Source organism: Pagrus pagrus (genome assembly GCF_965226575.1).
Source record: "Pagrus pagrus genome assembly, chromosome: 6".
Classification (NCBI taxonomy): domain Eukaryota; kingdom Metazoa; phylum Chordata; class Actinopteri; order Spariformes; family Sparidae; genus Pagrus; species Pagrus pagrus.
Genome location: NC_140190.1, coordinates 5,651,293 through 5,663,102, shown reverse-complemented (window position 1 = coordinate 5,663,102; position 11,810 = coordinate 5,651,293). Strand labels below are relative to the sequence as shown.

The window sequence follows — 11,810 nt, the reverse complement described above, 5'->3', positions numbered from 1 at the left end:
CTACACAGACTGATGTGGCTGTGTGTGCTGTTATGAAAGAGCACCATGACAGCAGCTCCACACCTTCACCACACCCCAACAGAACACTGCTTGAATAAATTTCCGTGGCGAAGGAGCTCCCGTATCACTTCTGGGGAAGCCGCCACTCCCACTGCTCAGGCTGTTGGGGCATGCCTGAGGAATGCCCTGCTTTGTTTATGACAGCTCAACAGATTTGCAGGCAGTACACGGAAGGCCGACTCTTTAAAGTGCCACTGACAACTTGATCACGAAGAGGCTCATGTGAGGCTTTTATTAAAGTCATCATTGCCTTGTTTTGACAATATCTTTACAGCACATTAGAGAAACAACACATATTCCCATCTCTCAGCTGGGAGGCAGTGTTGGTTTGACTCAAATTTCACAGCACAGTTTTCAATGTGAAAGACTCTTTATGCAACATTCACATGTTCAGTCCTAAAAATACAGACACCACACAGGGGTAGAAAGTGAACTAAGAAGCCTGTTGTAGATTTAATCGTGTTGGGTACTTGAGTACAGATGAAAGATACGGCTTAACTTTATACTTCTACTTCGCAGCATCTCAGAGTCAAATACTGCACTTTCTACGTCAACAGATATATTTACCTTTCAGATTACAATTTTTCACATCCTTCCTGTCTAGAGAAAACCATGTTTCGAACCTGGTGATTTCACGTCATTCTTCAGTTTATGTGATGAGAAAATTCTTCATCTTCAGTTAAATAAACTATTTGAAAACAGTCTTGGAAAACAGTTCATGAAAAGTTCATGAAAAGTTCCATGGTTCTCACATGAGAGCGACACTAGTAACGTAATATGATCTTGAAAATGATGCATTACATTAGATTTAACAACCCAAAAGTATATCAAGCAGTGAAAATTAGCTCATCCTTAACCATCTACAGCAGTAAAACTCAACACACACATAAATGCTGCAGTAATATGATCCCAAAACTCAGATATAATAGTAAAACAGCCACTGGGACCAATTTAATGCATAATAAGATGTGCTGTACTTGAGTAAAAGAAGATAAAATTAGATATGCTCAAGTATCAAATCTAATTTTCTGGCATTAAATACACTTAAGGTGCAATATGTAAGAATTAGCCACCTGTCAAATACATACTCTCAACAGAAAGGGGCCAGTGTATCACCAACTGCTTCTAACTGTAGCTACCATAAGCTAGTTAGCTCAGTTAGCCATGCAGCTGGAGGATTGTTGGTGCTGCTTACCATCGGAAGAAAGTGTCTACGGGCTAGCGAGTTAGCATGCTAACTTTAGAAGATATCTCTGCAAAACAATACATTATACATATGTATGTAAGTATGGTTTACTGATGACACGCATAACAATAATCAGTATTTTTGCTGATTGTGTTTGTGCATGCGTCTCAAATGGTTGGTCCTACTTTCAGCTGGTCAGTCACCTGTAAAGCACATTTAACAGCATTAGCCAATGAAAATGAATTTTGATTTATTGCTACTCATGGATGAATGCAGAAACTGGAAACGGCCGACCTTTAAAAGATTATGCAAACCGGTGTCTTAAAAACAGCGTGATGAGGCAACATTTTAGTGTTGTGTAAACAAAGACACAATGACTTAGCAGCCAGAGCTCATCGTGTTGAAAAACAAAGCAACTTTAGACTGACTTTAAAGCAACATTATGTTAAAATTGCCATTTTGTGTGGTTTGGCGCCCCCCACAGTTTCTGAGAGTTGTTAATACAATCAGTAAGACACAAAGCCACAGAAAGTGTGATTGAAATGATTTTTATTTGTTAGGTTGTCGATGGAATAACATGAGGACTACATGAGGGCATCCAGGGAACACGGCCCTGATGACATGCTAGACAATAAATAGGAGTAACATACTGTATGTTAACTGTGCAACAGTCAGTCTCTTACACACACAGGATGTCAGATGGTTTGGAGATGACCTCCATCATCACCTAATATTAGAGCCCCAGTGGCTTCTCCTCACACACACACACACACACACATACACAAATGCAGACACACCACACACACACACACACAGGGTAAAGATTCCAGTCTTCATACAAAAAAATATAACAAATAATACCGTGGTTGCACGTAGCGCACTACATAACTGACAATAAGTGTCATCGGTGTCTCTCATAAGTCAGCTTCCATTTGTCTAAACCAGTGTGACACACAGCGAGACGTCACCAAGTACAATTACTTCAAAATATGTTCTTCTGGTTTCGTTTTTAGAAGGAAAATCTGCCACTTGTACACAGAGTAAACACTACACAGTATTTCCTCAAGTTGTTATCCCTATGCGAAAATAAAAACAGGGTACATTTGATTACATTTGATATTAAAAGAGAGATGTAGCACCAAACTGGCCGAAACTAATCAGGAGATTTAAGCAGAAAACCTCCCTTTTTTGAATGTTTGAAACATCCTTTGCATCCCTCAATCAACAGGCTCATAAAGCCTCAGATAGCATTTTAAGAAACGAATGCTGTTTACACGAATAGTTCTTGCAGGTTTATCCCTAAAAACTCTCAGAAATATGCACTTAACGAAATGTTTGAAAGCAAAAATCGCTTGTTTTGACAGCAGCACGATTTTCTGAGAACTTCCCATGCATCTGCAAAATTGACTTTCCACATTCCTTGAACCTTCTGCTCACCTCCATCTCACACACATCTCTGCCTCTTTCAAAGTACGTACTATCCTGTACCTTCATTTCCCACGTACCGTAAATCATCTGTGTCCCGCTCACAGCACAGCGCTGTGTTCAATTATGCTTCAGTCATCGTGCGCTGAAGAGAAAAGTCCTTCAAAAAGCCTCAATTTCAGCCCTTTGTGTTGGAGTTGGTCCCTTATAACAATATTTCCCATCAGTCTATATGAACTGAGCGCTACACATGCAAAAAAACTGATCAAAATATACACGTCTCCCTTTCATTATATCCTGTGTACAGGAACAAAAGTTTACATCATTAATCAAAAAAATAAAGAAAAAAAATGCACTGACCATTAGAATTAAATCCTTAAGCTGAGAAATGTTAACACTTAAACTGGCAGCATCGTTCAGTCCAGTTGTTGTCTGAACGTTCACTTCACTTGAACATTACAGTCTTTCTGACGTCCTAGAGGCCCAGCCTCCAGGTACACGATGTCTGAATCAGTTTCCGTTCATCTCCATGACGCCTCCTTTGGGTATGAGCAGGCTCATCCGGCCTGCGGTGCTAGCTGCACTCTTGATCACCTCCATCCATCTGTGAAGACAAGACGCAGTTTTAAAAACGGTTGAAACAAGACTTAAAGAAGTGTGATACAATGTTCTGGGTGTTAGCAACAAGTCATATACCTTTCAAAGGTGTACTCGCTTTCAGCCCGGAAGAAGTAAACATGGGACTTGAACTGCAGTTTGAAGACGTACTCCTTGTGGATGCTGTCTGACTCTTCGGGGGTGCTGACCGTGTAGCCGAGCAGGGGGAGGCTGGCCAGCGGGAAGTCGTCCTGCAGACGGGGAAGGAAAATGCATTCTGAATACAGAACTGCTCGCCTCATGTTTAAAAAGGTTTTGTGCTCTGGTAGGAATAATACTTCTCTGCTGACCTGGTGAGTCTTGTAGAAGAACAAGCAGAAGTTGGTGAAAACGACCCAGAGTTTCTGCCAGCCGTTACTGTTCTTGAACTTCCTCAGGAGGTAACCTGAGAGCTGGTTCTATGCAGAGGACATAAAAAGGTTAGACAGTGCGGATTACGTGACTGTGACTGATACTTCATTATTTATTCATTACATAGAGAATGTTTGTGTGGTTATTAGAGCTGTTAAAAGTTGATGCATGCTCTAACTTGAAAATGCAGCGTGTGATCGAGTGTTCTGATCAGGCTACACAACAGTTCCTATTCCTCTCACGGCACAGTCGTCTGTGGAAGCTTTGTTTCAACTTCTGATCAAGGAACAGAAGAAGCTGACCTGTATCCTGAATGTTAAAGGATACCATCGCTAAAAACAGTCCACCAGGGTTGTGAACAATGTTTTCATAACAGATAAGAAAGTTAATTGTAGTGAATTTCTGATATTGGGCATGAATGACTTAAAAAAGCTGTCTAGCTCGCTGACGTACAGTCCTTTGTAGGTTATTCTGAATTGCCACAACTGTGGAGAGGAATTAAAAGTTTAACAAGATATGTGGAAACATTCAACACCTCCAGTTTACACTCCTGTCTCTGTTAGCACAATATTCTTTCTAAACAAAATGTAAGGTCAAGTGCTTTTAGTATGTTTAAGAGTTTTAAGCTTAACTTGACGATTATCAGGATCATATTGTCACAAGAAGTTTTCATATTGTCCCAGGCTGACTAGCCACTAAAATAAAATCAAAGTTTTATTTAAATATTTCCAGAAATCTCTAATATTTTTAGTTTTTTCTTTTTCAATTGTTCCTCCTCTTCAGTTCTGATTTTTGCCCCTCCTATTTTATTGTTATTGTTCCCATCATTAGATCCTTCTTCGAAAAGATCTTTGTTTGGTCCAAGTCTTACTGGACTAGTCAGGAAGTGAAATGTTGCCTGGATGTATGGTAGAGGACAGTCCAGTAGACATGTGGGTGCTGTGTTTGTTTTCTTTTTGTTGATTCTCAGTCCATTTGTGTGCAGATGCTACAAACTGTCTTGATTAAGTCTCCTGAGACATGGAGGATAAAATATACATCTCATCAATAAATAAACCAGGATCTAAATAATTGCTAACAATGTTTGTTTTTCATTTCATTTCAACATGTAATTAAATACAAAATTAGCTGTTTTAACCCAGTTATACTTTCCCACTGAGAACATTCAGTAACTGGACCTCTTCTAGTAATCCTTCATGGCTCTAGTACCTGGTTCATGCGCAGGTAATCAGTGAGAGAGAGGTTCTGGTTTCGGTACCAACAAACGTGTGTGATGGTGTTGGGTCTTTGGCCCTGACCGAGGAGATAGCGAGGAGGGAGCTCTGGTGAGACGGCCGGAGAGCCGAAGACTGAGAGGGTGAAGAGACAAAAGGAAGAACGGGTGTAGAGAAAGTGTTAGCATGTTAGCTTTGAGAAGAAGAAATGGGAAAGACAGAGCAGTGAGGAAGTCCTCCAGGGCTGTGGGGTAAGAGTGTTAGTGTCAGAGAAATTATGACCGATGCTTTCATGCATGCACATTATTAATATCCTTGCAGTTACATAAGGAAAACAAGAACAAAGAGCCTCTCTGTAGCAGACAACAGAAACACAGGATACCAACAGTAACCGGGGGGAGAAGGAGGGACAAGAAAGGAAACCGAGGGGTTAGAAGGAGAAGGTGAAACGCTGTGATGACCCCAGAGCAGCGGCAGATGATGTAGGAGTAATGGAGGTCATTTCCATGCCTTGTGGTCTGTGTTTGTATATGTATTAAGTGTGTGTGGGTGTGTATGTGTGTCTCAATGTGGGCAGAGGAGGAGTACCTCCACAGCCAGACTGTGATCAGACATAGACACACTGGTGTTGCGGTGCCAGCACACGTGCATGGTCGTGTTGGCACGGTGGTGTGTCTGCTTATCCAGTGAAGTACGGGAGGAGTTCATGTCATCCTCCGACTCCTGCTCCAGAGAGACCTCGTCGGACGATCCTGAGGGAGGAGGAGGAGGAGGAAGAGGAGGAGGCAGGACAGGAAGTTGTTTGGAGGGAAATGGATTAACTGTACATTTGAAGGAAAAAGCTTTAAAAATAATCATTTTCTTGTGCTGAGGAGTGTTAAAAAGTCACATTAAGCGCTCTCACTCATTCAGTAGTTACTGTACTTTTACACAGTACTGAGGTCAATAAAAGCTCTTACGGTTGGAGTGATCGCCAAATCCAGGGTCGAGGAAGATGCTGGATTTCTCTTGGGACTTCTTGGCCATTTCGATAGCTATGTTCAGATCCTCAATCCACTTCCCCATCTCCACTTTAGAGCTGAAATCACAAACACACAGTCAGAACTCACACAGACTGAAAGACACAAAGTTCTGTGCATTTACAGTACAGATCGGAGATAAAACAACAAATGGGAGAATCTACACAACTAAACAAAATATGTAACAAAGAGGTCGTTGTTTTCAGGCATTCTGATGTGGGAATGTTACATAATATACATTTAACGGTGCATGACATGAATTAAACCAGCTTTGCGACCACAGAGTCAGCTATTATGAATGAAATATAAATTCAATAAAAACCTAATAGCTTAAATACAGTTATTTTTTTGTTTGAGCAATAAGCATTCGATAATTCAAGTTCTTACGTCAAACATTTATTGACTTAGAAGAAATATTTACAATTTTTACAGGTTGATGTTTCCACCGTTCATATTCACAGTCATGCAATAATGTCCATGTTTGCTTTCTTGCTCTTAAAATGTGTCAATGATTGAATTTAAAATGTGTCAAATATCCTTTGTATTACATTTGTAATATTTTTTTTTTAATGTGGATGAAGACGAGGGGAATCGTCAGAGCGTCAAGCTTCATTCACTGGAAACCTTCACTGTCATTTAATGTATGTTTTACTAGAAATGACAATTTTGGCTTAACTTATTTATTGAAAATGAACATTAACAATTATAGTAATACATGTTATATCCCCCTCTCACCTGGCAGCTACTACAATGGTCCTCTGAGCAGAGTAGATGGTGAAGCAGTGGGGGACCGACCACTCATTTTCACTTTCCTCAACCTACATACGAAAAGAGAAATACAGAAAACATCAACAAAACATCGGAATCATTCAATCTGAACACATTTGTTTACAATAAATTATTCAAGCTGAGGAATGAAGAGGGGAAAACAACGTCAGAGAGTCTGGCTGGTGTCACACACAGACCTGCCAAAGAGCCTCTACTGGAGCATCTATACTGAATGTGTCTGTGTGGCGTTTATATCCCGCTTTATATTTAGCCTCCCATCAGTATCCAAGACCAAAACACACCTATCAGGTTGCCCGATCATCACATCACTACGTCCTGCTTATATTTCATCATCTGAGAAACCCATGGTTTGTTTTGGCTTTATTTTACAGCTAAAAAAAAAACAGCTGCAAGGACTGACATGATTCTACATCAATCTGCTAGGTGTGCTTTTTGGCGATTTGTCTACACAAGCGTGGGACAAGAAGAAGGGTCGGGGTCGGGCGTCCAAGCTGGCAGAGCTCAGAGGACTTACCGGCGCGTCCAGCACTATGAGCTGCAGCCAGGAGTGAAGCAGAGACATGCAAAGTTAGGAGACCAAGGCCCTCCCTTCTCAACAATACTGACAACACTAACCTACACATCTCACCCTCTGACAGTGAACCCAGAGCTGTGGTGGGGTCTTTTACAGGACTGATGAGGGATAGAAGTTACAAGAAGTTAACTGGAGCTCTTATACTCACTATCATGCCGTGAAGAGGCAGCTGGCCGTGCACTTTGAACTGATTGGTGGCCGTCACACCTTTGCTTGTGTAGAGGAGCATGTCTGAGAACTGAAAAGACAACAGAAGCATTTAGAGATATTTTAAGTATGTTGATTTATTAATATTGAAGCATTAATTAGCAGCTTCAGTAGTTTTGTACCAACCAGGAAAAACATTCTCTGCTGCAGTCCTTTCTTGGTGAGCTTGTACAGACAACCTTCTCTTATGAACTCCTGAAAACAAAAGAGGTTTGTCAGACACTCTGTGTTACACTCAGTTTCTCAGCGCCCCCTAGGCTCTGCTTGGTGTCACTGCACTCACCCTGCCAGGCGCTGTTAAGTTCTCTATACCAATCAGGTCTCTCTGCAGCTCCGTCAGCTTCTGGAAATTCTCCAGCCGGATGAGACTGCTCTGGAGCTGAGTGGCGATCTCTGCCACTTCCTTCAGAGCCTCTGTCAGGAAACATAAAATTATGTCAATCTAAAAGGTTTAACAAAGGGGTTCCTCATTCACTTTTATTTATAAAAAACTATGACAACACATATGAATGTTTTTTTGCTGGTGCCGTCAGGTGGAACAGTAAAGCTGCTCTCTGGCTCATTATCACGTTAGGAGTTAGTACACGTTTAAGGGTGATATTGAGGAAAAAGTGAGAAGCTCTCAAATTATTACTTATGTAAGTGAGAAGACAAATGTTATGGAGAACTGACCCTTGCAGTCGTCATGATCGCGGTGGCTGGGAGAATAATGCTTGCACAGTCGCTCCAGGATGAGTTTGTAGTGCATGAGGCGCTGGATGGGCTTCAGCAGGAATGTGTTGAGGGGCAGGTAGCAGACTTTCTGCAGTTCAAACTCTTTGTAGACCGTCTCCAGCTTCTTCAGCCTCTTGGTGGCTTTCTCCAGCTCTGTTAACACCTCATCATGCTTCTGTAGGTAGCTGGTGAATTCCTGAGGATGACAATAAGCATGTACGGCATGAAATACGGGATGCTTGCCTGTCTGTCAAACATGTAAAAGGAGAGCTAGCAAAGCGTGGTCACCTTAAGAGCACACATGTTCCTTAGCATCACATCACCGATCCTCTGGTAGTCCCCTTTGACGTGAGCATTTGAGCGTCCCTCCCTGAGGAAACAGGCAGATTTTGTCTTTATTATCATCATCATCTCATTAGAGGATTCAGGAAGTCTTATCACACAGAGGAACATAAAAGGGAGCACCCACCAGAGAGCCAGCCTCTGGTCCAACTCCTTGAGGAAGCCTCGATGGAACTCGTAGATGGGGTCGATGTTGGAGAAGAGGAGGGTCATCAGGCCTTCGGGCATGGCGTTTTCTTTGATCACAGCGCTGCGGAACCACTGGGAGAAGGAGAGGGACAACACGCTGTTGATGCATATCTTCTAATAAACAGACTGGTTTGTAAACATGATCATGGATGAAACTGACAAGTCAGGCTTATGAGTTGGCATCTCAATGACTAACTGTCTTACATTATAAGATTGAGGTACACCACATTTTTTAACGTTATATTCATTGTTCCTTTGATGCACATTATTTATACAGTCCAAGGTTTTAATAATCACCACATTATTTTGTACATTTTCTTTGGAAATCCATATAAAAATAAAAAACAAACAGGTTTTTCAAAGAAACTCACCACAGTGATGACCTCGAGGTCTTTCAGGTACGTTCGCTCTGTGGTCAGAATCTCTTTGGCAATGAAGTAGGCCTTGTCGGTGGGATAGCGCTGCGAGAGCAGAGGGACATACGTTTAAAAAACGCAATACAGAAAACCATACCACCACGAGAAAAACCTAATCTTTCCTCCACCTCCGTTATTATAACAAACAGTTTGAATAGAGTCTTGGTTCAGTGATTTTTTTGCTCTTAAAAGTAGTTGTGAGGCGGGGGGGTGGAAGGGTGGCATATAAGCAGTGTACCTTCCTCCTGCCCTCCTCCTCCTCCTCTAGCCTGGCATTGCTGCCCACCTCGCTCAGGATGGGGCTTTGCAGTGGCGACGGGGCCTGGCCCGGCAGGCTGAGGGTCGACATCTGGAAGGAGGGCGACAGGCAGAGGGGACCTTTGGGGTTGTAGGGTGAGAGCTGAGGGCTGTCCACTACTGAATCTGTGGAAGAGGGAGAACAGACATTAGAAATTGTTGTTTTGTTAAGTCATTCAAGACAAATTCATAACATGAGATTAGATTTAAGGGTTTGGGGAAAGTGAAAATAATGAAGTCACAAAGGTAAACAAACTCCACCCAATCAGGACAAACATGATCTTTAGAAATGGGTGGAGTTAAAGTCAACAATCTACAACACAGTAGCACTTTTGTAACTGTGCTACAACATGTCGAGTACAGTCAAATCTACTATACCGCAGTCGATTTTTCTTGTTCGCGTAACCTGATTTTCTATAATCATCTCATTTCCTCTCAGAAAAGTGGTGCACACGAGAACAAAAACAAGTGAAACGGTTCATCACACACATTGGCCACAAATGAAAGGGGAGACGGCGGGGTAGACCGAGGCAAGTAATGGTTCCCACATTTCTCCCCCTGCCATTGTTTTCAGAGCCCACTACAAGAAGGACAAATGATTCATTGCCAACTTAAACGAGCCCACTTCCATTTTACAGAACTGGCTCCTCTGCTTTTTGTTCTACTACACAACAAATCAAGACACAAAACAAGCAGATGAAATGCCAGGCTATCCTCTAAACTGAGTCACAGGTCACCACAGCTGTTCTTCCACTTCTAATAGAGAGAGAAAAAAAAAAGGAGTGGGGGAAGGCCGAGAGAGAGAGAGGGAAGAAAAAAAAAAGTCACTACTCGACCCGGAAATAATTGCTCACGCAATGACTTATCAGGAATGCTGCTCGTCTGGAGGGCAAATAGTTGTTTATAGTTTATCTGAAGGGCCCCGCAGGGAAAGACACGAGAGGGGGAAGAGAGCGGACGTCAGGCTCCGCAGCGGGGGGACTGGGGTTTGCTGTGGAAGGACTTGGCATAAAGCCTGTCCAAACAGGGAGCACACACACTCAGCTGGAATCAGGCTGAGGAATCTTGTGTACGAGTTCGACCCAACCCCCAACAGCATGAGTTCGTTGGCCCAAATATAAAAAGAAGAACGACTGTGTTGACTCGTTGCATATAGGCTTCTTTATCTCGTGTTTTCTGCATTGAAGCGCACTTGACTTCTATAAAAGGACATGTGGAGCACTCATAGAATACAAAAAAGGACTGGCTGAGAGTATTTAGGAGTCAACACAGACAATCTGGAGTTTGTTGCTCCTGCATGTGAATCTAATTTTGCATGGAGAAGAAAAGTTTCATTTAGTTCAAATTATTTGGAGAATGAGGAAGCACACGATATGTTCAGCCTGGTGGCCTAGTATAACCTCCCAAAGCATCGAGGGATTCTGTCTCCCGTCACATATCTACAACACTGCTGTAAGAAGGGGTAAATGATCTGGACCATGCACAATCCTCCATTTTGGCCTTTAAAAGAATGCGTAACACCGCTGAGGTTTCTGTTTAAGCATTTGCAAGAATTACATCATCATTGCGTCTTTGATTTCAGTCTGCATCCCACAAAGAATTTTAAGTCTGACATTCATGGTACCCAAAAGTGATTACTTTATTCTTGAGAGTAAAACATACACACATTAAAGTACAGGTTGTTTATAATAAGTCAATATACATGTTCAGGATTAAGTGATGATTACTTGATGCCTAAGTGCAGTTAGCTTAGCTGGTTATGATCGTCAGCCCCGTCATTAAATAAATCTTTAGTGGAGATGTGGGAAGAATCACATGGCAGAAAAAGAATCAAGGCAAAAATTAAGATAAAAGCCACCACGACAAACTTTTGATCTACTGTAAGGAAACTGAAGGCACCTGAAACAAAGTCATGCTCCACAACTCTCAAGGTGACACAGAACAACTGTTCACACTTGGGAATGTGGAGGTCTTGCAAAAACACTTATAAAAATGTGTGTTTTTCGTGAGGAAAAACAAAAATGGCTGCGTGCCATCCTTCAAATGACAATGAGAACTGGTGAGTATTTAACAATCGTCTCTTAATTGCTACAGAGGAACACTCTTAATTTAGATAGCCCCTTATCCAAAATAAATGTTCACGGAAACATCCCAACGCTATTGAAAAGTAAGCAGGAACGTACACCTGAGATGCGCATATTGCATGAAAAGAGGGAAAATAAGTGCTTTAAGGCAGCGTGGTGCAAGGCAGGAAAAAAAAACTATCATGTACAGAAAAAGCCAAGTGAACTCTGCCTTCATGCAGATTAAAGTGAGCTCAAATCAAAGGAAATTAAAAATATGGCAAGCAAGATTGTTTTGAGGAGGAAA

General features: G+C 41.9%; 1 protein-coding gene across 3 annotated transcripts in view; it reads right to left on the bottom strand.

Annotated features, from left to right (window-relative positions):
* Window positions 1–1,778: 1,778 nt before the first annotated feature.
* farp2 (FERM, RhoGEF and pleckstrin domain protein 2) overlaps window positions 1,779–11,810 on the bottom strand; it is a 29,330-nt gene continuing 19,298 nt past the window's right edge. The window contains exons 14-27 of one of the 3 annotated variants that reach the window (XM_084355748.1): window positions 9,382–9,566; window positions 9,099–9,188; window positions 8,666–8,799; window positions 8,485–8,566; window positions 8,155–8,392; window positions 7,766–7,896; window positions 7,609–7,677; window positions 7,424–7,513; window positions 6,648–6,730; window positions 5,853–5,971; window positions 5,482–5,645; window positions 3,619–3,726; window positions 3,368–3,519; window positions 1,779–3,275 (exon numbers count right to left, since the gene is read on the bottom strand). In XM_084355748.1, coding sequence (XP_084211874.1) covers window positions 3,182–3,275; window positions 3,368–3,519; window positions 3,619–3,726; window positions 5,482–5,645; window positions 5,853–5,971; window positions 6,648–6,730; window positions 7,424–7,513; window positions 7,609–7,677; window positions 7,766–7,896; window positions 8,155–8,392; window positions 8,485–8,566; window positions 8,666–8,799; window positions 9,099–9,188; window positions 9,382–9,566 — 1,739 coding nt within the window. In that variant the 3' untranslated portion in view covers window positions 1,779–3,181. Of the gene's footprint in view, window positions 3,276–3,367; window positions 3,520–3,618; window positions 3,727–4,888; window positions 5,029–5,481; window positions 5,646–5,852; window positions 5,972–6,647; window positions 6,731–7,423; window positions 7,514–7,608; window positions 7,678–7,765; window positions 7,897–8,154; window positions 8,393–8,484; window positions 8,567–8,665; window positions 8,800–9,098; window positions 9,189–9,381; window positions 9,567–11,810 lie in introns of all 3 variants that reach the window. The other 2 variants (XM_084355750.1, XM_084355749.1) reach the window with 2 other exon arrangements.